This window comes from Gallinula chloropus (assembly GCF_964237585.1).
Source record: "Gallinula chloropus genome assembly, chromosome: 14".
Taxonomy (NCBI): domain Eukaryota; kingdom Metazoa; phylum Chordata; class Aves; order Gruiformes; family Rallidae; genus Gallinula; species Gallinula chloropus.
In genome coordinates, this window is record NC_140099.1 from 13832193 (window position 1) to 13859160 (window position 26968).

General features: G+C 42.6%; 1 protein-coding gene across 1 annotated transcript; it reads left to right on the forward strand.

The window, feature by feature from the left end:
• On the forward strand, positions 1-22909 carry LOC311197060 (cytosolic phospholipase A2 epsilon-like; the record flags this gene model as incomplete). The annotated part of the gene is made up of 20 exons (XM_084270751.1): positions 1-27; positions 1530-1602; positions 6863-6999; positions 7309-7440; positions 8551-8591; positions 9529-9571; positions 10152-10215; positions 11473-11633; positions 12224-12316; positions 12975-13012; positions 13672-13828; positions 14315-14451; positions 14959-15181; positions 16398-16512; positions 17279-17416; positions 18076-18183; positions 19292-19483; positions 19963-20129; positions 21590-21773; positions 22671-22909. The coding sequence occupies 20 exons, from the start codon at positions 1-3 to the stop codon at positions 22907-22909; spliced, it is 2469 nt and encodes an 822-aa protein (XP_084126877.1).
• Positions 22910-26968: the final 4059 nt, after the last annotated feature.

Sequence of the window (26968 nt, forward strand, 5' to 3'; positions counted from 1 at the left end):
ATGGGGCTGTTCTACAGTAAGAGCCAGGTAATAAAGGGATCGAGGAGTCTTTGGGGTCAGCTGTGTAGGCAGCCCCTTGGTGGCAGAGGGATGTGCTCTGGGAGGTGGTGTTCCACCTCCTGTACCTTCAGCACCGAAGTGGGGCTTCTGCCTGGGGTTTGTGCCTGCTTTGTGTTTTGGCCTTCAGGAATGCAGGGACTTAAATGCTCGTGTAATTTAACTATTTTGAAATTGTCCAATTAAAAAGACACATCATTCTGGACATTGCTGTTGTCCTTCACTTCCATCCAGCTGGGCTAGACAAAGTGGCACACTGAGGAAAAGTGAGGAGTTACCATTAATGCCAAGGAGTGCACAGGGAAAGCCAGGGAACTGGTATGATGTGAGATGTTGAGTATAGCTCTCTAAAAATTGTGGGAGTTTTTGGGGCATAAGGGAATGAATGGTGGCAGATGGTTACAATTGATCTACCTAGTCATTGCAGTGATTCTCCCTGCTCTACTGGTAGTGTGTATGAGTGGTTTCTTTTATGTTTGTTGCATCACTACATGATTTTGCTCTTTCTTTTTTGATTCTGTTGTTTGTTTGGGATTTTAAGGGAATTTTTAAGGTTTGTAGTTGGTTTTGGTGTTGGGTTGTGTGTTTGGCTAGGGTTTTTTGTCTTTTTTGGTCTTTGTCTTTCCTTGTCATTCAATGTGCAATTTTTCCTCCTTTTATTGCTTTAAAAAGAAAATTGTGTAGGGAATAAAGCACCTCACCTTAAGTCCCTGTGTCTTTGATTAAGTACCATGTTTGATCCTTGCTTAGTGAGACAGGATAATAAAATCAAAGTAGTCTCTTGGCAGGATTGTTAAATGCCTTTTGATAACTGCTTAGGTTTAGGTGCTTTCCCAAGATTTCCATTAATACTTTCCTGTGATCTTTGTTTAAAGGAAGATTGGATGAGCTGAATTATTCAGAAAAAGAGTTGTTTCTTTCACTCCCCCTTTTGAGACATATCTGGAAAGCACTTTTTGGGTCCCTGTTTCTTGAGAGCCAGCACTGCTCTACTGAAACATTACATGGCTATAAACTAGCTGATGAGCAGCATCGTTACACCATGATATTGTTACTAATTCCTGCCCTGCTAGATTTTCTGCTCTTTGTTGTGAAATACAGTGGATATATATGACATTCTTTGAATTTGCACAGGCCGAGGTGTGTGTCAGCTCTATTAATAACACAGCAAGTCTCACTATCATGCAATCACATCGTGATTGAGTTGTAGGAGTCACACACCTCAAGCTGAGGGCCATCACAAGTTTCCTCAGATGGCAAATGGAGGATACCTGATGTGTGGTCTGTGATTGAATGTACGTCTTGGGGTTCTGGCTGCAAACCTTCTAGGAAGGAGAAAACTGCATGAGGAAAAAGTAAATTCTGAAATGTTTTGGATTTTTGGAATTGGAAACACTTAATTCAATGCTGACTGTGCTTCTGTTCTTTGTCTCCGCATGCTCATCCCATGTGTTTTGTATGATGTTCAACAGACAGAGCCCTCTCCATGCAACTTGCTCACCGTAAAAATCATACGGATGAAAAATGCCAGGAAAGCAGACTTGAGTGAGTATCTTTGCTCTACCCCTGCAGCATCCACATGCTTATAAATCTACTTGGAATATAACCAAATGTCATAAACGCTACAGAGTACTTCTAAAAAGGAGAGCGAGAAGATGACCGATTATGATGTGCTGAAGATGCAGTAGCATAGTTACAGATATTATTTATTTTTATATCTTAGCCAGCGTAATTCTGAAGTCTAGCCAACAGTTGTTTGTCAGAACATGTTTGCACAGAAAGGTATTTGATTCATAGTGAAGACTACAGAAAGAAGTTCAGATGGGGCACTTCTTTCTTTGGTTCCTTCTGACAGTAATGTGTCTACCCTGAGCCTATCACAGAATATTATGTGATCAGAGGCTCCCTGAGCCTGTCACAGTCTGGTCAGGACTGCATATTTGACACCTGTCATTGACTGTTAAATTTGATTCAGTCATGGCTCTGAGCTTGGTTGAAGGCTCACGCTGTTAGCTTTTTATATTCGTAATTACTTTGATAAAATCCCCAGAAATGATAGTTACATACAAGCTTGTTAATTCTCTATAAATACCTGGACTGTAAAACACTAGAAAAAAAGCTGTGAATGAAAATCACCTCCAATCCAAGGAGATGTCTGATTGTATTACATTTATTCTTTTATACAAATAAGGTCTAAATTAAGAGAGTTTCTGTAAGAACCAGACCAAGCTAAATTTGTGCATTTAAAATGATGTAAGATCCCTGTGCCTTTCTGGAGTGATTTGCTTTGAGTTCTGCTGTAGTTTTTTAGAGACCAAACTTACACGAAGAACGTTGAAGATGCTTTCTTGTTGCTGAATGTATGGGGAAGAAGAGTCCGCATGAACCTTCCCATAGTACTGCTTCTAAAGTGCAGAAGGGAGATCTGAATTTCAGATATGTCCTGAAGAGAAATCCCTTGCTACAGCTAAAACCTATTTGAAGGCACAAACGTGCACTCTGAATGGAAAGAAAGGTGTGGAAAATGACAGCCCTTGGATATCTCCCACACAATCATGTTCTATTAAACCACCTGCAAGATAATGAGCTTACCAAACTTCTTGTCCACCTTTTTCTCATTTAGATGAATGATATTTTATTTTGGTCTTGAAACAATTTTATTGTGAAGGGACTTCCCTATGTTTTGATGTTGTTCTTCCCAGTACAAGAAAGTTTCTAGAACAAGAGAAAACTTGTAGGTGCTGAAATGCTCAGGTATTTCTCCTTCCCACCCCCAGATGCTTCCCACCAGCCTGTAAAGCTGCTTAAAGGACCAGTTTGAATGACAGAAGTGCTTTTTGGGGGTACAGCACAAGCTCTGGAGCAGCAGTAAAGACATAGCATGGACTTTCCATGCTGAGGCTGTCCTGCCTTGTACTGTGAAGCATATACTGGATGTTGCCCACAAAACAGAACAACAGACATTCACCACCATGTTGCCAAGCTATTTGGAATTATAACACCAGTAAAAACATTGGTAGGGGAAGGGGAAATATTTGTGATAACAAAACCAAACCAATACTTGCAAATGCTAATGCTTTGCTTGTTGGGTACTTGCATCACATAGGAAAGAAAAATCATACCAGAAGCAGCACTGCCTTGCTTATGTTTAGTTGTTGAATCCATTTTTGGTTGATAGCTACTTAGTTCTAGTACCATTTGATTTTGCTTAGTGTCAAATTTGTCAATTGCATTCATCAGAAAGATTTGCCTGTAAACCATTCTAGGATTTAGTTTTCTATGCAGCCAGCCTTGTATAAGTAAGTCACAGATTTCAGTGACAGGCTCTTTAGCATATAAAATAAACCTAGATTTCAAATGTTTTAATAAATTAATTTAACCTCTGGTTAAACTCATTGGCAATGCCAAAGCTATTGCAAATTGCCTGCTGCTATCCTGCAGGATAATTAGAAGCTTAGTGTAATAACTGGACGAAAAGTCTGTGCTGTCATAAACACCTGCTGCCACACCTGCTTTGGCAGGATATTGCCCCACAGTGATACCACAGCTGTCACCCCAAGCACGTTTGACTTCTGCTTACGTGTCGTGGTCCAGGGGAGGGACACAACAGGTCTCTGTTGTATGTGCCGTGAGTGAGCGTAATCGCTGTAGTGAAGTCGTGGTTCAGCTTCTGTACCAGGGTATTGAAGATGTGTTTGCACATGGCTGACAGTGGGAGCATTCTATGTATACATGGTACAAGGCCATGAAATACTGTGGTGTGGCTGATCAGCTTGCGTCACATATGCTGTGGAGTCCCACTTCTTACATCTGCTTGTGCCTGGAGCTGACTGGGCAGAATACAGGCCAGAGGTATCTGAGATGTCTAAAAAAGGTACTTGGATGTTGCAAGGGCCTTCTTCATAACATGGGGGAAATTCATCAGGAGGAAGAGGTAATTAGGCTTTAGAGAGCATCTCTGATGTACAAAGGGCATCACCAAACACATTTTGGAGATAGGAAACATGCTTGGTTAGTGGCTGTGGGAGGAGTTCCCCAGAGAAATTCAGAGCTCTGACATGTGACAAGTAGTTGTTTCTTCAAGGTGTAAGATACAGTCCAGTAGCAGGCAGGGATCACTTACAGAAAAATATTGATAGATATTCAAAATAATATTTTGTACTTTGCAACCGGTGTGGTCAGAGCCTGTATTGCTGTTTGGGAAATAGCGATGAAACAAACTCTGGGTCACGCGTTTGAATCCGCCTCTTAGTGGGGCCAAATCATAGTATGGCATGGGTTGAAAGGGACCCCAAGGATCAGAGAGTTCCAACCCCCCTGCCACAGGCAGGGCCACCAACCTCCAGGCCTGGAGCTACACAAGGTTGCCCAGGAGCCCATCCGACCTGGCCTTGAACACTTCCAGGGACAGGGCACCCACCACTTCTTCAAGCAGCCTGTTCCAGAACCTCACCACTCTCTCTGTAAAAAACTTCCCCCTAATATCTAATCTAAACTTTCCTTCCTTTAGCTTCGATCCATTCCCTCTTGTCCTGCCAGTGTCTGCCCTTTTAAAAAGCTGATTCCCCTTCTGTTTCTCTACTCCCTTCAGGGACTGGAAGGCTGCAATGAGGTCCCCCTGCAGCCTTCTCTTCTGCAGGCTGAACAAGCCCAGCTCCCTCAGCCTCTCTTCATAGGGGAGGTGCTCCAGCCCTCCGATCATCTTCGTGGACTCCTCTGAACCCTCTCCAACAGTTCCACATCTTTTTTGTACTGGGGGCCCCAGCTCTGGGCACACAACTCCAGCTGGGTCCTCATAAGGGCAGAGTAGAGGGGACAATCACCTCCCTGTCCCTGCTGGCTGCCCCTCAAAGGCTGACAGCAGTCTGTGCTAATGTCAGTCTGGACTTCCCAAGAGACAAAAAAAGATTTTCATAAAGATGGTTTCTGGCTGCACATAGAAGCCTAAGAGCTATTAGGGCTGTTGGGAGCTCAGGTGATTTCTACATGTTTTGATATTATATTAGAATTTATATATCTTTCCCTGTGTCACAGCTACAGAGTTACTCAAAGATGACTTAAGTCTCAGGGTGATCAGGGGAAAGAAAAGGAAAGGCTGAGTTTGTTAGTTCTTACACATGGAGTGCAGTAAAGGGCCATGTCAATTGTTCTGTGTTTCCCAAAGTCTGGTCTACTGGTGAAACTAAGTGGGACATGCCTTCAGTCTGTACAGATGGAGGTGTGCCTGCTATGCAATCGCAGGAATTCTGGAGTGGGTGGCATTACAAAGAGAGGAAGTATAAGGCTAATGATGGGATTGGCATTTCAGGGCAGTAGTCCCCCATGCTATCTTTGGCACCTGCGTAGGCTGTCATCCCCAGCTAACCAATTGTGTTCTGTAGGGTAAGTCATCCCTGACTTCGGAGTGTGGGTCTAAGGGACTGTTAATCTCATGATTCACATTTGTCTTTTATTTCCTAATAACAATGACGAAATATATGCACAGGCAGGCTACTTTGACCTCAGAATGAAAGTGCTTGCTGATGATGTGAGCGCTGCAGCCTGCTAAGCACCATTTCATACCAAAGCCCTGAACATCCCTCGCTTATGGTGGAACTCAGGTGGGAAGCAAAACTTTACAACTGGGCTCTTCAGCAGAGAAAGGAAAATGAAAACACTAAAGCTGCCCTCCCTACATCGGGAAACATGAAGATTCATAGGTGAACTTTATGACCTGAACACGTCTCTAATTAACAGCAAAGCGATGCAATCCTGTGCAAAGAAGCAGTGTCAGCTTGCTTTATGCTGGGAAGCACAGGCAAGCTTCTGCCTGCACATCAAGTGTTGCAAATGCCTTTACTGCTCTGAGGCACAGAGATACAAGTGAAAATATTGACATTAAGCAATATTTTTAATGCGGCTTTACTTGTAAAAACTGCCTCAGGACAGGTGCTTCTCAAATCAAGTGTTATACAATCAGTGTTCAACATTTCAATGTGCTCATTTTAATCCACTTCAGAGAGGATTAAATGCACTTCTCCGTGGTTGATTAATATCTTTTCCTTGAAAGTTTTTTTTTTATTTTTTTTTTTAACTGAAATGCTTTGCTAATGAGCTCTATGGTATGTGTGTTCCCTTCTTTCACATTCTAAAAAAGAAGAAAGCAGGCTGAGATCAGGTGCCTTGGTAGAAGACCCACCCTCTGTGACAGCAATGGGGCTTTATGGGAACCTTGAGTGCAACACGTTCCTGTCTCTGCCATGTTGGCAGCCTGATGTGCTGGAGGAACTAAAGGATGTTCAGAAAGTAGACCAGACAAAGCTGACAGCCAAAGCTACCCCAGAAATATTAAGGCATGCAGGAGCTGGGCTCTGTCTGGCAGCCCCTGTCACAGCTTCTAACATTATCTGCTTCGTGCTCCCGACCAGCAGCTGCATCAGCCATGGTGCCCAGCCCTTTGAGACTGCTGTGTGTGCGTGCCTCTGTGGCATAAGGATGGCTCATCAGCATTGAAACCTTAGATGTCTGAATTAAATAGACAGTTTGGCTATGTATCTCTTTGAAAAGGAATGCGATGTAACTGCATATTTTGCATGCTTGTTGTTTTTCTAGCAATTAAAAGTAATAGTTCTCCAGAAGACCAAACTGCCAGGGTCCATAGGAGTAAGGTGAAGAGCCTAGCACTGGCTCGATGGTGCCTTAGCTAGCATCCTGGCCCGTGTTCTGCATATTGCCCTGAGTATGGAGCTTAAAAACTCACACAGTGCAGCACCTTATGGTGTGTTTCATTGGTCTGTTGCTTTCACACTTTCTGTTTCTTCAACAGTAACCCAGTCCGACTGCTATGTGAGCCTGAGCCTGCCAACAGCCTCAGTGCAGCATTTCCGCACCAAGACGGTCCAGAACAGCAAGAACCCCACATGGAATGAAACCTTCCACTTCACGATTCAGAGCCAGGTTAAGGTAGGAAGATGGCTATCCTCAATAGATGTTCTTACCACATACCAAACCTGCCACATAGCCCTCCTTCCACTCAGCTGGCCTGAGTTCTCTTACAAAACAGTTATGCACTTACTGTAGCTATTTCACTTTCAGACTGTATCTGCCTGCAAAGTCAAGAGAGTCTGTAGAGAGCAACTGCAAAATTTCCAAGTTTTCATTCTTGAACTATTTTAATGGATTTTTTTCAGTTAAAATGAGGTCTCTGTAGCATGTTATGTTCATTAATCCTTACCCCTTACATACCCTTTTTTTTTTTTTTTTTAATCCCAGAACGTTCTGGAGCTAAAAGTTTGTGATGAGGACAGCATAACTCGAGATGACCATCTCCTAACTGTTTTCTTTGATGTCTCCAAAATCCAGCTTGGAGAAAACATTCAGCTATCTTTTCAGCTGAATCCACAGGTATGGATGAAATTCAAGGCCAAAGCTAAGGGGATGTGGTCAGATGAGAACATGACTGTCTCACAGAATTGGCCAACATTATTGGACTGGATTGTCTGGTTGCTGTTCCTGATGTCAAAATATCAAGAGCTTTCCCCAATATTTGTGGGCATCCCTTTATACTTCTGAGCTGCATATTATGTTCTGCTGACATAAAAGTAGCAATGTGCAGTCACAACCCTCAAACCTGTTGTGGCATTCAGCTTATTTGGAAAATGCACACACCACTTGTATAGCTAAACTATTTTAAAAAAAAAATCCACGAGTTTTTCAGCAGGTCTCGATTTCATATGGTTGAGAGAACTTCAGTATAAAGTTTTAATGCAGTGTTCAAACCTGGGACTTGTGTGAGTACTGATTTGATTTGACACCTGTTTTGGAAAGGCTGTCTGTGCACTCTGTATTTTCCCAAGTGCTTGCTCATACTAGGAGGGCAACAAGATAATGGGACTTGTACCAAAACCTGCAAAGGGGGAAGGAAATCTCAGGGGGAGACAATTACAAAAGGCAAAGATGAAGTCTGGGCATTCAATGACTCTACATATCTACTCCACCAAACCAAAGTATACCCTGCAGAACACCTGGGATTTGTTTGCCCAAGTGTAGTACCATGTTTATGTGTCACCAGGCCCATCTGCACAGGCTCGGGGAGAGGACTGGAAGAGGGGCTGGATGATTTGGATGCACCAGATAAATCCAGCCTCATTCATGCTGATGATCAGTGGGGAGAGTATGAGCTTGTGGGGAGGGGAAGGGGAAAGGGGAATTGCAGCTGGCCTATGAAACAGTGAGGGGTGAACCTATGGCAACAGGAAGGGGAGCAACCACCAACAGGCCATGCAGTGTGTAGTCCTGCAAGGTCTAAACCAAGAGTCTGCCAAAATAATGGATATGATGTTAGAAGTATGTGATGCCAGACATATCATAGGTACAACATGAAGAAAATGAAATCTGTTGTATGTGCAGTAACAAAAGGTGGACACTGGCATATGGAGGCCTCTAGAGAACACAGATTCTTGTAGGGTGTTTCTCTTTGCAGGAGAACCAACCTGCTTTCATTTTCTTTTGCAGGGAAAAGAGGAGCTGGAGGTTGAATTCACGATGGAGAGCAGGTGCGTAAGGTCACATAGGTGTTCAACAGCAGTTTAAGCCAGAGACAAAAGGTTACTGACAAAAAACATTTTGTACTTGCAGTCCCCTAACTGTGTCACCATGTGAATAACGTAGAGGGGAACTCTGGGTCTTGAGGGAAACACTTGTGTGCGGCATTGAATGGAGAAGGGGTGCATGGCAGTGCCTAATGTGAGTGCGTTTACACTGAGCATCCAGACACAGGGAGAAGAGAGCACAGATGCTGATGGGAGTGTAGAGATGTCCCCGAGAGCTCCTGCTCACTGGGCTGCAGAGGGCATTCTGTACACGAGGAAGTTTAAAGTTTCAAACCCAGCTTGCTCCTTACTGTGGCATCACAGACATTTTCTTTGTGGGGAAAATGATACTTGGAATTCGTTTTAGTTCTGGGACTGCATTTAAAAAGATTATTTACTGTGTTGCTGTGCTGACTGTACAGTTAATGGAGAGAAAGAGTATATAAATCAGTCCTAGAGCTGCTGTTGATTTTTAAGGTAAACGGTAAATTTTCTTTCTTGTTAATAGTATGTTGGATGAATTCACAAGCTCTGATCCCCTTGGTTTGATCTGAGCAATACAGGGCAATATTGTAATTATGCCATCCCTGTGTAAACTTGCTTCAGTGTGCCAGAAAGGGATCCTGCCTGATAGAGTGATAAGCTCATCTCTTCACCAGATCTCCATAAATAAAGTTCAGGCTCAAGCCTGTGAGAGGCAAATTAGATTGAATGGCCAGCTAGATCTTCTGGTGCTCTTTGCCCATGCTGCCTCCCCAAAGGTGGACTTTTAAAGATGAATATAATGAAATAATGATTAAAGAAGAGTTTAAAGAAAAAACAAAACCCTCAAAAAACAACAGTTAAACAAACAGAAAGAAGAGAGTGCTGATTTTTAATTGTTTTCCATTTTGTCTTTTAGTCCGGATCCTCCTGAAAACATTGTTACTAATGGAGTTCTAGTGGTAATCTATTTCATAGTCCTTTCCCTGCCATATATCCATGCTTGTTGCAAAGACAGTATTAAAGGTACTGGGCAGTTCTCCATCCAGTGGTATGAGGGCATCGGCTGAGGTGCAGGCATGATGTCAACTTTGGCTTTCCCATGCTGTCCCCACCAGTGACTCACATGGGGAGAGGCCGCAGCTGCAAAAGCTGTGAGCTGCCAGTGCTCACCTTTGCCTGAAAGGAGCTGAACTCAGGATGCCAATCTGTCTGTCTGGGAGAGCCAGGCTGAGCACCCTGTCCCCGCAGGGAGCCTTCCCCTGTGACTGGGCTTGCCCCAGGCCCTTGTGGGGCTGCTCCTCCAGGCAGGAGTGAGCAGATCCCTTCTCGTCCCGCATTCTTACATGATCTGTTATTTCCCACATGGAAGCCCAAAGTCACCTCCTTAGACTGGGTTGAGGGGGTTACAGGCTGGCACCATCTCTGCAGAGGTGTACATCCAGAGTCCCCAGGCCCCACACATGCCCCATACATGCCTGGGTGACCAGCTGAGGCAGAGCTCTGCCAACAGCAAACACTTTTCCTGGTTGTCTCTTGCAGTCCCGTGAAGTTTCCTGTTTGGAGGTGCAGGTGAACGGCGGTAGGGTGAAGAAGGACAGTACGGGTGAGCCTTTCACTGATTTATGGAGCAAATCTGGACGCCACCTTATGGCAGACATTTTAAAACTGTTTTAAACCTGTTTTTACTTTAAAACACCCTCTTTTAAAGTATTTGAGATGCATGACAAAATCTCACTGATGGCAGTGGCCTCTGGAGGGGGGGCTGTAGTTGGTCAAAAATATGCAGATGATTACAGCATGTGGTGTGATAAGCGTGTGGGCTGGTTTCCCCACAAAATATTTCCCTCTATAACATCTTTCCAGATTCTAGGAATTTTCCAAAGTATCTGTGCAGGAAATTGTTGGGGTTTTTTGTTTGGGTTTTTTTGTTAATTAAACTGGGCCTAATTCCTGTTGTTTGTGGATTCAGAGACAAAGAAAATGGGTAGAATGAGGACTGGGCCTCTTCTAAATTTCACTTCTTAAAATTTCTTTAGGGATAACAATATAAAACATCCCACTAGGTGAAAGACAAGATGCACAGTATATTACCAAAGACATTGGTTGCACATTTTTGGCAGTCCATCACTACCTTTCACAATTGTCACAGTAAAGATGTTTGCTAGATGTGGCTTAAAAAGGATTGACAACTCTTTTGAAAGCTGATTATATAACTCTGAGTGTGTGAATTTACAGAGTATATTTCACTTGGAACCTGGGTTGATACCACTCTATATACGTATCAGTTTTTCAACTACATGAAGAGGCATATCTGGCACTTATTATATGAAGGCCAAAAGCCACCAGATGGTATTTTTGTAAGTGCTAGAAATAATTTAAAAAGAAATATTACAGGTTGAAATGAAGGGAAAGATGATAGAGGGACTGATATTTTACTGGTTCCAAAGAGAACTGTATTCTGCTATGGGAAAAGAAAAATCTCACAAAATACTTTATTTCTGCTATACTAGAATAAAATTTTAGTACCACATACTGTCTTATTGCTGAGGGACTTTCAGGAGAAAGTGCTTTTTTTCCCCAAAAAACTGTTACCAGCTGTGAATCATTATTCAGCAAACAGAGCTGTAGTCTCAGCAGTCACAGTGTATGGGGAAGCACAGTGGTACTACAGCAACTGTTACTCAGTTTCTGCAGAAACTCAGTTCTAAAGCTGAAATCCAAAAGCCTATGTTGAGTCTATTTATTGTATAACCTGGGCATCCAAATTAAGTCATTACTTAAAGGCATATCTTGCATTACATGCAAGCAAATAATCCACATTTTTTCTGAAGAACTTAAGTTTGAAACTCCTTTAATTCAGAGAAGAAGTTTGCATTAACCGTGGATGGATCATACGAAGGAACCCAGACCCACACGCTGAGCTCCTGCCTCTGCCCGACCTCCCCTGCCAGGTTCCACTACATCAAGTACAATCAGTCGGCCCTCACCGTGGCACTGCCGCGCCGGAGGAGGCTCAGCAGGGTATGTGTTTGCTGATAATGAATAACTGGCTTTTTGCTGTGGATTTGTTTGGGCTTCAGAGAGTTGGGCTTGTTCAGCCTGGAGAAGAAAAGGCTCCAGGGAGACCTAATTATCACCTACCAGTATGTAAAGGGGTCCTACAGGAAAATGGGAGTGTACTGACAGGACAAGGGGTGATGGCTTCAAGCTGAAAGAGTCGGTTTATATTAGATGATAGGAAGAAATCATTTGCTATGAGGGTGGTGAGGGACTGGAAAAGGTTGCCCATGGAGGTTGTGGAAGCCCCATCCCTGCGAGTGTTCAAGGCCAGACTGGATGAGACGTTGGGCAACCTGGTCTAGTGAAGGGTGTCCCTGCCCATGGCAGGAGGGTGGGGACTAGGTGATCTTTGAGGTCGCTTCCAACCTAAAGCTTTCTATGATTCCATGACCTCTAAGACCTGAGTGCATCTGCAGGTTTGTCTATGCAGGGAATGGATAGGTGTATGTATGTGAGGCACAGGATATTGCTTTTACTTCTTTTTCCCCCCCTTTTGTATAATAGTCAACTGTCCTTATTATTTTTTTTTTGTTTTTTACCCTTTTTTCCAGTCTATATCAAGTCAAAATGAAAGGGATATGAACGAGTCTGTGACTCTACCTCTGAACTCGCTTCCTATACAAGAGAAAATAACAATAGCAGAGGTGAGAACAAGTCTTTGTTAATAAAAAAACAGCGCAATACACATTCAGTTTGTTGGGTGATGAGTCTGACAGTTCAGTGATGCAGTTCCCATCAGACACGACAGGAGCTCCAGTTTAAGGTGTGAATGACAGTGACTCTGCAACTGAGCTATTGCTCTTTTTTTTTTTAATTCTGCATGTGGTTCCAGGCATGCCATTCAACCCTGTTCTGAGTTTAAATTAATTTCCTTGGGACATACTAGATACGTTAATCAATGCAGTATGTGAGCTAACATTAAAGGATATGACAATTAAGACTTGCATTTGCTAAGAGAAAGCCTGAAGCAGAAGATAAAACAGAAAATATCCGTATGCCTGTGGTTCAGATGCCCAGTTTTTGGTGACCTTCCCAGAATATGAATGTTAAATTAGGTGTTCTGCTACAAAAGGCTGAGGGGCCCCAAACCCACCTAGCTTGGGTTAACAGCCCACTTCTGTTCAGCTCAGACTGTACTGGAGCTCATTATATCTCCCATAACCCAGAGCATCTCTGCCCAGGCTCTGCAGCTACATTTTGGACTGCAAAGATAGTGGAATTCAGCCAGTAGGAGGAGTGCGGGAGGAAGGCACAGGGTTATTGACCTGAGCATGCTTACACTGTTTGTATTGCGATTTTCAGGACAGGACAATTGACTTGTACACAAAGGCAAATGAATGGTAAGTGAGTCTCCAGCAAGACCTGATCCTGTAACTGGGGGGCATTTGCCCCTGCACAAAGCTCACTTGAAATCAGCAGGGGGTACATACAAGGATCAGTTGTAAGCAGAGGTGTGTTCATCTTTCAGCTGCAGACTTTTTGTTTGCCAGATTCTCCTTTTTCAGTGATGGAGAAATAAACCATGGTTCCCCTAACCTCCAAGTTTCCAAGCTGTTAGTGCAGCTCAGTAGAACTTGATTTGTGTATATTATTACGCCCACAGGTGGAGAGAGAGAGCTCCACAAAGCAATCCTATTTCTGTATCATACAGACAAACCAAAACTAAGGCATGGTAGTTGTTTCCCTAATCAACTGCAGTGCCTCTTGAAAGCTACTGTGCAATTACAGGCACATAACTCGAAAAATTAATTACACAAGCAAAAAACCCCCAGATGTGTGTTAGAGGAACCTCATTACCATACCAGGACAGTATGTCATGCTTTGCTCTGCCTTCCCCCTTGCATTCTTGTTGGCAGCTACAGCAATTAGCAGAGACCTGTCTGTGGCATTGCTCTTTCTCATTTATTACATTACACTGTTCACAAACTGGACTGTAAACACACACAAACGTAGCTGGAGTCGACCACGGCGAATAATAATATTTGTGCCCTGGTCTCAGGACTCAGGGTCTGTGTTTCAGGCCAAGAAACCTAGACGCCCGCCTGGGGTTTGACCTGTGCACTGACGAACAGGATTTCCTGCAAAACCGGAGAAGGGTGGTTGCTGCTGCGCTGAAGGATGTTCTTCATCTGGAGGAAGATCTGCAAGAGCATGAGGTATATCAGCAAAGGCACTGCTGGGGGATTTTTCTCTCTCCTTTCCCTCAGGCCTGGAGATGAGGAGTGATTTCTCCCCTCTGACCAGATGAGGATTGAAGACCTCTGTCAGGAACTCTTTCTCCAGGGTGCTTTTTGCAGCCAGGGTGATCTCAACTGGAGACCTCAAACAGTCTGTGTGAGCAAAGTCTCTATTTCCACTTGGCTTTCAAGTGAATCATGTGAAGGAACTTCAAACCAATGAGTCTGGTCCATGTTGCTTAAAAATCCTTCCTGAAGTGCCAGAACTTTTCTAGTATACCTCACAGACATATCCAGCAAATTGTACTAATTATAACTCATAGAAATATGCTGCTTAATCTCTAATGGACATGTTTCATTTTACTAGTGTCTGGATGTTGCTTTTCGTGTCTGATGTGTTTTGACATGATGTGCCTTGATGTCACTGTTCCACTTATGCTTTCTGCCCTTTTTTGTGTTGAACAGGTGCCTATAGTGGCTGTGAGCACAGCAGGGTGTGGGATAAGAGCACTCACTGCCATGTACGGCAGCATTTTGGGTCTTCAAAAATTGCGTGTTCTGGACTGTGTTTCATACATCAGTGGCTCATCTGGCACTACATGGTGAGGAGTCATTTCGAGGCTATTTGGATCTTCTTGTGTTAAGTAAAACCCATGCTTCATCTAGGGTTCTAGATCTCAGTGAGGATAAAAGGGGTCTATTGAGTTATTTCTTCCATCTTTGGCCTATGAATGCCAGGATGGCCTACGAATGCCACGGTCACCTATGAAAGGCCTATTGTGCATCATGATTTTGGTGTCAGTGAAGTAACTACCCCTAACTAAAAGAGGAGATTTTATTGGAAGTGCAAAAATCCTTAATCATATGCAAAATGATCCTTTATGGTTATTTGCTGTTCGACTGAAACAGCATAGACAGCTGGTGTAGCTTCCTGCTTTGGATCCCGGATCGAGTGATTTTTGACTGATCGCCTTTAGACTTACTTGAAGGAGTGGAGTGACCTAAAGCTAAAGCAAGAAGAGGTGCTCAAAGCTCTGCAAAGCAAAACCTGAGTTTCAAAAGCACCATTTTAATTTATTTCTACTTTATATCACGTTTCTTGCTTACAGGACCATGACAAAACTGTATGAAGATGCTGATTGGTCACATAAGGACATTGGAGAAATAATTATCGAAGCTCGAAAGCAAGCAGCCAAGTGCAAGATGAGTGCTTTTTGCTTGAGAAGTCTGAGGAATTATTACAAGGAGCTGAGCCAAAGGACCCAAGCAGGCCATAAGACGTCTTTCATTGATCTGTGGGGGCTCATGATTGAATCCATGTTAAATGATGGGGTAATTGCTATGCATCTTTCTTCTCATAAAATTGGTGGTTGATCTTTATGTCCAAGACAAGAAATTAAAACCCTAGGAAGAGGCACGTGACCAGTAAAACTGTACCTGATATGTAGGCAGAACAGCACTTGTTTATATTTACAACCTGAAGGCACAACATATAGAATCATATGTCTACACTGGAGCCCTAGGTATGATTGCTCAGGCCAATTCTAAAGTTACAAGCATGCTAACTAGCAGCATATCTGTCCAGGAAATTTTTGAGATTCATATATTTCAATAGGAATTTTTGACTTTGTTTTTAATCTCCTTTTTAATAAGAGTTTTTTTAATGGCCCTGTGTTTTTGTATTTCCACTGCTGCAATATTCACCCATGCTTCAGTCATACCTGGAATCTATTGCAGATGTATTTCATACGTAGCTACTGCATTTTGTGACTTAGTGATGAGACAACGCATAGCTCCAGAGCTTCTGAGGCATCTTAGCTACAGAAACTGTGAACTTGCCTTTCAGTTACTTTGAATTTGATCTCTCAAGACTTCCTGTTCTTAATTTTGTCGTAAAGACACAAGCAAAACTTTCCATGTAAAATAGTAAAAGGCTTAACTCATTTTAAAGCCCCTAAACATGACTTAAATTTTGTCTAGGTTGAACAGATAAAATGAATCATACTCCCATTTCACATCATATTTCATGTTGTGTTTCTGGCCTCAACGGTAGCAAGAAAAAATTGCTAGAATTTCATTTGGCTGAAGCACACAAAATGTACAAAATAAGCTGTTAATATTGAACAGGTCAATGATTTTTCCTCTGTGGATGTTAACTTTCCATATGTTTTTTAAAAAACCCTCTTGACTAGAAGGGTCATTAATATGCTGCCTTGGAGAACCCGTGTCTAACAGATGAAATATATTACAATGGCAAATTACCCAAATCTACCCTATTTTTACATTTCAATTTAGCCATGCAAAGTTAGAATAGTGTGTGAAGCAACTCATTACTGTTGTGATATGCTTAATGTAGAATGTGGCATCTTAACACTTACTCCAGTTCCCCTGATTTCATTGCACTCTGTTAATCAAGCACATGGAAATAAATTTAGGAGGAAATTCAGGAAAATTATATCCCATATTCAGACTTTATAAATGGATAGTTTTATGAAACTGATCATGAGCTAATAATTTCTTGTTGGTTTTTTTTTTTTTCCAAATCCAGAAATGCCACCACAGACTTTCCGATCAACGCCGGGCAGTGAATCAGGGTCAGAACCCACTGCCCATCTACCTTGCCCTCAATGTCAAGGACAAAGTTGCCACCAAAGATTTTAGAGGTAATGTTTCGGTTCGCAAAAAGACCTATGTTCGTACCTGGGGAGAGACAGCATGAGGATACTGTAAATAATGGTGAATTGTTTTTAATTCTCACTACGTGCCAGAGAAGTCCTGTTTGGAGATGTAAAGAGTAACTGGAGAGCCACAGGACAGACAGCAACAGTTCAGTATTTGCAAGAACTCCTGGCATGTAAATGTGCATATTCAGACATTAATTTCAAACTAATAACTCAACATACATCTGTGACAGTGTCATAGAAACACTCTGAAATCTTAAAGAAGGTGATTCGCTGGAGCTTTAAGTTTGCTTAATATGCATTTTCCATGACTGGCTAAAGGCAATAAAAGCAATTGAAGTAAATTCATATTCTAGCCCACCTTCCAGGAGAACTTCACACTTGTAAGATTAAAAAAAAGAATTTAAATTTTCCCTTAGCCTGGACATTGTTCCTTCACAAACCTGTAGGCAGTGGGATAGCTGGTTCAGTGGCAGCTGTCAGCAGGGTTTGCTCGGTGCCCATGCTAATCATAGAATCATAGAATGGTCTGGGTTGGAAGGGACCCCAAGGATCAGAGTTACAAACTCCTGCCACAGGCAGGGCCACCAACCTCCAGGCCTGGAACCACACAAGGTTGCCCAGGGCCCCATCCAACCAGGCCTTGAAGTCAGCTTGTGCACGAAAACCTGAAAGGTTTCCACATCTGGTGACTTGACTGGTTTTAGTAGTGCAGCTAACACTGGTGTGTGTGTGTGTGTGTTGGCAGAGTGGGTGGAATTCACGCCATATGAGGTGGGCTTCCTGAAGTATGGCACCTTCATCCGCGCTGAAGATTTTGGCAGCGAGTTCTTCATGGGTCGCTTGATGAAGAAGCTTCCCGAGTCCCGGATCTGCTTCATGCAAGGTGAATCACCAGCCTGGGGGGATGAAAAGGTTTTAATTCACACATTAATGATCCTGGAGATTAGTCCACATAAAGTTGCTGTTTTGCATGCAGCAGCAGAGGCACTGGGTCAGCCAGCTGAAATTCAGCGTGACTCCTGAAACTCATTCAACTGCCCTTGCTAGCAAAGGTGGTTTTCTCATTTATACTAAGATAAAATGAAATGAAAATGACAAATAAATTGCTAAATACTTTCATGAGTTCTTTTAAAGCATCACCATTTCTGGTAGCTTGTAAAATATGTTGAAAGTTGAAAATCTCGAAGACTTTGTGGAAGCTGAAGGAAATGTTGAAAAGAAAGGGCAAGAAAGAGGGGGAAAAAGGAAGGAGCTGGCTGAAAAGATTTCTTCATTAACGGAAATTAAAATCAGAAAATGACCGTGTTAAACTTCTCTCTCTCCAGGCAAAACATGGTGGAAGGGAAAATACTTTGAAATTTCTTCTGAAATAAGATTGCCTTCTGAGACCACACTACCACTGAAATAGATGCCTGGGCTTATGCAAAAATTGAATAGAATTATGATAAAGTTAGAGAAGAGCTGTGGAAGGAGCAGAAGGCAATTTTTAAAAGAACTTTCTTGTGTTTACCTCAGTGTAACTGTACCTCTCCCACTCCCCAGGAATGTGGAGTAGTATCTTCTCCAAAAACCTTTTGGACGCCTGGCATGCAGCTGACAATTCAGAGGATTTCTGGCACAGGTGGACCCAAGACAAAGTGACCGAAATAGGTAAATATCAAGTACCCTTTGACCATGGCTTCCTACCTCCAGGCCCCTTTGATAGGGTAACTGTGTTCATATTTCTCATTTTTTGTGTGTTTTCTGTCACCCTAATGCTCTCAGCCTTGAGTTACGAGAGACACTGGCAATAGTCAGTGCTTTGCTTAAATAATGAGATTTTTAGAAGGAATGGTACCACCAGACAGACATTGATGGAAAGGAGATGCGGATGGATAGATAAGGTGGTCCCTAAGGTGTTGTGGTTAGAAGTTCTACCAAAGCTTCATGTCACCTATTTGTTAGCCAGAGAAGCTTGAGAGCTTCCTTTCCAACATGTATTGGCCTCATACAGTGCATCTCTCCCTCAAAATCTGACTAAATTGAAAGATTTAGTAAAGGTCAAAGGAAGTCAATGTAGAGGAGCTCCATTACAGCAGCTGAGAGGGACAGCTCTGCTGAAAGACCCTTCCTTGAAAATATTCATGTTAAAATTCAAGTAAAGACAGTGATTTCATGGTGAACAGACTCAGATCTCATTTACGTGGACTCTATTTGGGAAAAAATACCCTCAAACTCTTACATATGGGTTTATATAAATAACTTGCAAGTTTGTGTTGAATTCAGCTAGCCACATTTGAAACAAATTGAAAAAATGTTTTTTTAAAAGGAAAAATATTTAGTTAAAAAATAAAATGTTCAGACTTTTCTATTATTTTCAAAATAAGCTTTGAATTTCATACTTAACCCACATAGAATCTAAAAGAAGTAATTGCCTGAAATATGTTAATAAAACAATTTTCCCTGGTTTTTGTTTGCTTGGAAAAGTGGAATATTTTAATGTGTAATAAAATCAGGTTGGTTTATGAGAAGAATGGGCTTTTAGTCTGACACTTCAGATCAGGGTTTAGAAAACAAAAGCAAGTTTATGTATTTGTCAAGAAATTAACTGGCACTCACAGCAGACAACGGGGAAAAATAATGCAACGCTGAGAGCTGTGAGCACATGGGTTTACTGTTGGTATGGAAGAGCTGCTGACCTTTTCTCTTCTTTGTGCCTAAGCTCCTCTTAATTGTGGTTATTATTCAACTGCACATCATTTATGCCATGTGTCTCTAGAGGAACAACCGGACTTGCCCGAGAAGCCATATGAGATGGCTACGTGCATGTTCACTCCGACGAGTGGCCTCTCCACAACTCTCCGGGAGATCCTGACGGACCGCCCTGCCGTCTCCAAGTACCACAACTTCCTGAGGGGCTTCCAGATGCACAACGAGTACATCCAGCAGGAGCATTTCACAAAATGGAAAGGTGGGGGCATCACTTTTGTCTACACGCTTCGGCAGTTGTCAGGGCGGGCGCAGGGACTGGGATTTAGCGAGGGGCATTTGTATGTACTGAAGACAACTGAGTGGGCTTTGTGCCTAGTTGTTAGTGCTTGCTGAGAGGAGAGGAGGGAGAAATAAAGTAATTCCACACATCTTTCACTTCCAGTTACAAAACTGTTTGATTTTTGGGTTGTTTAGTACTGGAAGTTCTCACTGGGATGGAAAACTGCTGGGGTGGTGCTCTGCGCATGCAGAACTCCTGCCTAGGCTTTGATGCAGTTCATGGGTTTGGAAACACCAACAAAACATGAGTGGAGGGGCAGAAGGGAGCTTTTTAGGGTTGCTGCACGCCACCCTAAAGGAAAGGGAGAATCCTGGATGGGAGGGAAGCCTGCCTTCCTTTTTCTTTCTAACTTGACAAATGTCCTTCTGCATTTTGCTAATAGCTCTGAATCTTTTTAGACACTTTGCTAGATACCTCTCCTAATGACCTAAGAGGCAACTCGGAGCACCTGGAGTTGGTGGATGCAGCTTTCTTCTTTGAAACAAGCTGCCCACCTCTTATGAGACCAGAACGGAAAGTGGATGTCATCATACACCTCAACTACACTGGTGGATCGCAGACCTTGGTGAGAAGTCCCAAAACTGTTTTTGTTTAGTAATGGCTTTTCCTTTGATTTCTGCAACTTTCAGACAGGTGTCTGTAAAATACGGAGCTTAGTGGAATTTAGCAACATGGTATTTCCAAACCTTGAAGAAGAATGGAAATTTTCAGAGGGGAAAATATCTCTGTTTTTCTCAAACTACTTCTGAAATAGCCCTAAGCACTTCACTGATGAAGTAGAGGGTGGCACAGTGAAGTTGAGATGCAACTTCTATGGCAGTTGTATGTAAGATGTGACAGCAGAAGTAAAGCTGGGAAGACTCAGTGATTCAGATGCTGAATTTAATCTGCATCGTCCTTAAATGTTATCAGATTTTGTCATCTTATTTTAATATGTGATTTTCTAGCTGTCCAAGAATAATGTAGTGAGTGGAGAAATTCTTCACCCTTATTTTTAATCTCCTTCAGTAAATAAGATTTTTCTCCTTAAATAGTAGACTTGAAACTAGATATTAAATGCATTTACTATGCTTGCATCATAAACCTGATTTGGTTTATAGATTTTAAAGTGGTGTTCACCACATAAACAAACCCACAGATTTAGATTTCCAAATACAGACTTGTAATTGCAAACCTGTTTCTGAAGGCCACCACAACAAAATGCAAAATTCGCTGGTTAAGGTTATTTATTATTTTTCCAGTGGAAGTTACTTTAATGTCACTGTTCTCACACTGTGATGCCACATGAAAACTATCTATGCTGTACCTCAGCTGTAAAAGAGCACACGCAATAACTCACCCTGTATTTCTGTATTGTGCTCTGAAGTCTTTTGGGAAGATTTAATTCGAAGAAACAGAGGTAGTGCTGCTGTGTTTTGTTAGAGGATTCCACAAAATTGGTCATCACAAATGAGCTTTCTGATGAGTGCTTTAGCACTATATTTTGAGGTCTAAAATATGTTATCTTGAAATCTCAAATTGTATCTCAAATTCAAAGTTCTAGAAAGGGGTAAGTGGGTGTCAAAACCCTGCTAAGGTCTATTTTGGTCAACTCTTGGGCTATACTGGCCTATATACAGGTTATGTGGCTGTGAACCTTATTGTCTGGGCCCACAAATTTAGTTTTGTTTAGATCTATGTTTCTCTGAATTAGTTCTCCTTTAAGTAACGATGCTGTATAGCATCCTTTGAATTAATCTGTACTGCTCCTTAATCTTATTCCCACTTTACAGATGTGCCTCAGTACATATGTAAACCCCCTTTACTATTTTGAATGCTGGGTGCTTTTCTGTAGGACTATTCCCAAATAGTTCCACAGGTATGATAAAAACAGTCCCTGGGGCTGCAGGTGCTCACGTTATCACTGGCTGTCCAGCACTATCAGGTTATTTTGTGCAACTTGACTTGACTTACTGGGCTTTGGCAGCAGCCTGATCTTGTGTATCTTTTCCATTCCTCCTTCTGCTACTCTTGGGCCATGACCAGCCCCTGGAGCAGGCCTGCAGATACTTCTCACAGCAGGGAATACCATTTCCCAACATTGATCTGAAGCATGATGAGAAGAACCTGAAAGAATGCTACATGTTTGATGGTGCAGAGACCCCAGGAGCTCCTCTGCTGCTTTATTTTCCGTTAGTGAATGACACCTTCCAAAGATATGTAGCACCTGGTAAGTTAAATGTACCCAGTGGCACAATGAGATCATTGACCCAATGAACCTTCTCAATCCCTGTGTGTTTTTTTCCTCATGTCAATACAAAAGTCCCTTGTTTGCTTGCCTGTTCCTGCTAGCAAATACATTGCAAAATGGGATGACACAAACTGTTTGCAAAATCAGGTGAAATATTGTGCATAATTTTACTTTGAGTCTTGGTGCAATTCAATGAAAGAAGAAACGTGTTCCGCAAGTAGAGGAATGGGAACTGATTTCTTCTTGTGATCTCTGAAAGTTCACTTCAGCATGTAGAACAAAGCACGTTTTTCAGATTATGTCTTTTTATGACAGTCAAATCTAGGGGATAATTCCCTGTACAGCACAGAATTGCTTTATGGAGGGCCACTCTGTTTACTGTCGAGGCTGTTGTGTCGGTTGTATAGGCTGGAAAATTAAAGAAACAGTATAGAAACTAATACAGTCACTGTGTCTGTCTGGGCTAGTATTTCAGCTGCAGGCTTTTTTTGTTAGGATTTCTAAGGCTACTAACACTCTGCTTCCTCCTGTCCTATCTGTCTCTTTGTTCCTTTTACCATTAGTATGTATTCTTGCCTCCAGGGTAAGATGAACATCAATGACCACATAAATAAAATAACATGCCATGAGCTGTCCAGTAGCAGATGCTGGTGGAATGGAATGATGTCTAGTGACACGATTGTTTTGGTTTGGTTTTGTGTTTTTTTTTTTAATTCCAATAGGCTTTGTTCAGAAGTGGATTATTTTTTCAGAGATCATAACACTGCACTTTGTAGCAATTGCATCCGTGATCTCTCTGAAGTATTCTTGACAGAGCGTATCAGAGCACTGTAATTCCCTGGGACTATACAACAAGCTGCTTTTTCCCCTTGGCAGGCATGTCACGTAGTGCTGCTGAAATGGAACAAGGCAAGGTTGACATCTCCAGTTTCTGCTCTCCGTACTCAACAAGGGAGGTCTCTCTGAAAGCAGAAGATTTCAACAAGCTCCTGAAGCTGACTAATTACAACATCATGAACAACGAGAACATGATTCTTCAGGCCTTGCGCATGGCTGTGGCACGGAAGAAACAAGCTCAGGGCCAGACAGTCTCACAAGCACAGCCCTCTGCTTGAACAACGTTTTCCTCTCTTTTACTAAGTATTTGCTATAACAGCACAGCTGATATAACATCTACTTCACAGTTCTTTGCAGGTGCTATCTTCTACTAAGTAAGCTCCTCAAAAAAAGAAAGCTTGAAATATTTCTTTCAAAGCCACATGGTTCAGCTTACTAAGCAGTAGTCGCTTTTTGATCCAGAGTTGGGATACCAAACACAGTAGTTTATGTTGTGTCAACAACATAATTGTGATGCTCAAAAGGTGAGGATTCAGCTGTCCATGATAGGAAAATGGTTTTAGCTCTCTGTCTCTGAAGTCTTTTATTGTCTTGGTAGCTAGTATTTTTTCATATGCAAAATATTCTGGCGTTTCATTAGGACCATTGTTAACACATCCATAAAGTCTCCCTCAAACATACAGGGTGGTGACCAAGTAGTATCAGTTTAAATAATTTTATTTTAATAACTTGAATTAAATGGTGTTCTACCTATTAAGAGTTTTGTTTCCTAGCTCCTTTTTTTACCACACACTGTCATGAAATATTTATGAAGGATATTTGATTTTTCAAACTTGTTTTGGATAATGGATGTATGGGTGGGTGGCCTTTTAGGTCTTTGATGACATATATTCTTAACAATTAAATCAAATATGTGGATTTGTTTTGAAGGACCATTGCCATTTCCTCTCAAAACCAACTGTGTTCTGTCTCAGAGTGTGTGCACGGGCCTCAGTTGCCTCCTGCAATTTCGCATCATCTGAAATGTGTTGAATGTAGTGAACTGAAATATTACAGGCTGGGGGATGACCTGCTGGAGAGGAGCTCTGAGGAGAAGGGCCTGGGGGTCCTCATGGGTGACAGGTTGGCCATGAGCCAGCAGTGTGCACTGGGGGCTGAGACAACGGGATCCTGGGGGGCATCAAGAGGAGTGTAGCCAGCAGGTCAAAGGAGGTGATCCTCCCCCTCTGCTCTGCCCTGGTCAGGCCCCACCTGGAGTATTGTGGCCAGTTCTGGGCTCCCTGGTATAAAAAAGACAGGGATCTCCTGGAGAGAGTCCAGAGGAGGCTACGGAGATGATTAAGGGCCTGGAGCATCTCCCCTGTGAGGAAAGGCTGAGTGAGCTGAGACTGTTCAGCCTGGAGAAAAGAAGACTAAGGGGGGTTGTTTATAAGTATCTGAAGTATGGGATGCAGGGGGAAATGGGCAGCCCCTTTTCAGTGTCTGTGGGGACAGGGCAAGGGGCAATGGCTGCAAGTGGGAGCACAGGAAGTTCCACACCAACATGGGGAAGAACTTTTACCCAGTGAGGGAGCCCTGGGACAGGCTGCCCAGGGGGTGTGGAGTCTCTTTCTCTGGAGAGATTCCAGCCCCGTTTGGACGCCTCCCTGTGCAATATGAGCTGGGGAGCTGCTTTGGCAGGGGGTTGGACTCGATGATCTCTGGAGGTCCCTCTGCCCCCTACGATTCTGTGATTCTGTAAAGCAGATATCATGTAAAGTTGTATGGTAACTGCTCACACATAATCCCACTAGAGAAATGGAAGAAGGTTCTTCTGTTTGCTGCATCACAGTTGTTAAACAACCATAAAATGTAAAACACAGCTGCTAGGTGTGCTAGTACAAATTAAAATTACACGGTTGCCATAGTCTTAGTTATTTGACAAGTCCACTGAAATGCAGTGTCTGTCGGGGGGGGAAAACTGATACGAATAGCACAAGAACATAGCAAGGCTCAAACACCAGCACAGCTGCCAAAGAACAGATGATGAAACACCCATTCTGGGAACGCAGTAAATTATGCATGCATACATCTGATAAAAGACCTGATGAGCAACCTGTGAACAAAAAACAACACTCACAATTGTGAAAAATGTTGGGAGAATGTTGCTTTTGCAGACTGAAATTGGTTGTCATGTATTTTTATACTGACTTGTGAAGTGGAGGACTCAGGCTGAGCCCATAAATTAAAAGGGAGTACTGTTAATATAGTTTTGCTATGGCAAAATCTCTCTCTCAAATAAGGGTTAAAATGCGACTGAAGGGAATAAAGCTTCACAAACAGGCAAGACATGTGGGGTCTACCAGGGGTGGAATCGTCCATTAGCACAAACCTTTTCAGGAGCTACAAAATTAACATGCGCATCTGAAACCTGTCTGGAGCTTTGACTTCCTTCAGCCCAGGGCCATGTCAGTTGCCGGGAGAGTTAAGATAAAGACAACTACTTGCCAGAAAGCAGTTGTCCCAGACAAAAGGACTCATACATTTTAATTTTCTTCACCAATGGAAGCGGGAATCTCCCAGACATGCGATGTGTATTAAACTGTGTACTGTAGTGGATGAGGCGCCTTGGTTGAGCCTGTAAAATCCATAGTTAAACAGAGGAAGGAGGTGAAAGGTTCAACCTGAGGAAGACTTCGAGAGCCTTCATCACAGACCCCCCGACGACCACTACCACAGGACAATGCGCAGACGAAAGTGGGAGGAGTTTATGGCAACCACTTCTTAGAACTCATCTTAATACGAAGCGGGACAGGTGATGAATATGTATAGATGTATGACAGGGATATGGTATGAAAAGGCTGCAGGCTCTCACCAAAAGTGTGCCTACTTTGTTGGGTCATCTGCTCTTGCAAGAACGTATAATAAATTACTGCATCACTAACGTGTCTACCGAGAGTCCTGTTTTTAGGACCTTTGTCATTTCTAACACCTTCACCATAGGGAATGATGTATTCCCTACTTTGCAGGAGAATTTGTTCCTTTTGTCTTGGTTTACTTCTAAGTTTAAGGTTTGTGGAAGGGATCTGCAAGCAGGAAAATGTATATCGACTTGGTAAGTACACAGATGAAACTGGGAAAATATCTACCAGCAAGGAATTAAACTCCCTCAACCACCAAGAAAAGGAAAATTAACTACATTTTGTTGAAATTAGTCTTTTTATTTTCTCCACAATACTTTTGGTAGTTGATTGGCGTTGATTCGCGGAAACTGACTTCACAACTCACAAAGAGTTATAAAGAAGGTATGTTTATTTGTTTATTCAGCACTGGGTGCATGGGGGATCGCTCCACCACAGGCGTGCACACCGAACACCGCAATTCACCTTAACTATATACAGTAGAATGTTACATATTAATGGCGTTTCACAATACACCTGTACATATACCAAGCCTGTCCCGCTTTGTATTAAAATTACTCCCAAGAAGTCATTTCCATAAACTCCTCCCAATCACGCCTGCGCACTGTCTCATGGTGGTGGTCGTCAGGGGGTATCAGCGATGAAGGCTCGAAGTCTTCATCAGGTTGAACTTTTCACCTCCTTCCCCTGGCACATGCGTAGTTGTGATTGTTCCAGATGGGCACAATTATAATTGGGATGTTTCCTTCTTATCTATCCCAGGCACTACCTTCCTTGGGATGCTTCCTCCTTATCAGTCCTGTGTCCACTTTAAATCTCAAGAACACTAATCACTCAAGACTAACTAGGAGTTGTTCAAGTGAGACATTGTTTATGCAGGGTTACCTCTGACATAACCACTGTGGCACTTCACACCATCCTGTTAGTAAGCCCCCCCCCTTAACAAGCATCTTGTTAGCAAGCACCCTTTAACCCTTTGCAAACATTTTGTTAGCAAGCATCCTTTAACCCTTTGCAAGCATCTTGTTAGAAAGCCCAGTATCAGAGTGCTGTAAAGTTCTTCTTTCCTCCAACTTACATGTAGCTGCTGTCACCTTCTCTGATTTGGGTGTTGCTTAGGCTGCCAGGTCATAGGTATCCATGCATAAGTGCTGCGCGTTATCGCTCCCTTATCTTAATTGCTAATAGCTCTTAGTACCTGGGCACAGTCTTTACCCAACACACACCTCTGGTGGTTAGCTATCAAATCAACCCCTCCCCTTCTCTCTTCATACTTTCCCTTTCAGACAATGAGGAAGGTGGGGCATGGAAAAGCCACTGGCTTCTCAGCAGACGACTCCTTAAAGTTTGCAGAGATACTTCGTGAGTCACTGCTAGCTGTTGCCTCTTAACAGTGAAGTGTCATCGGTAACTGACTTGTATGCAGCTGGGAGCACA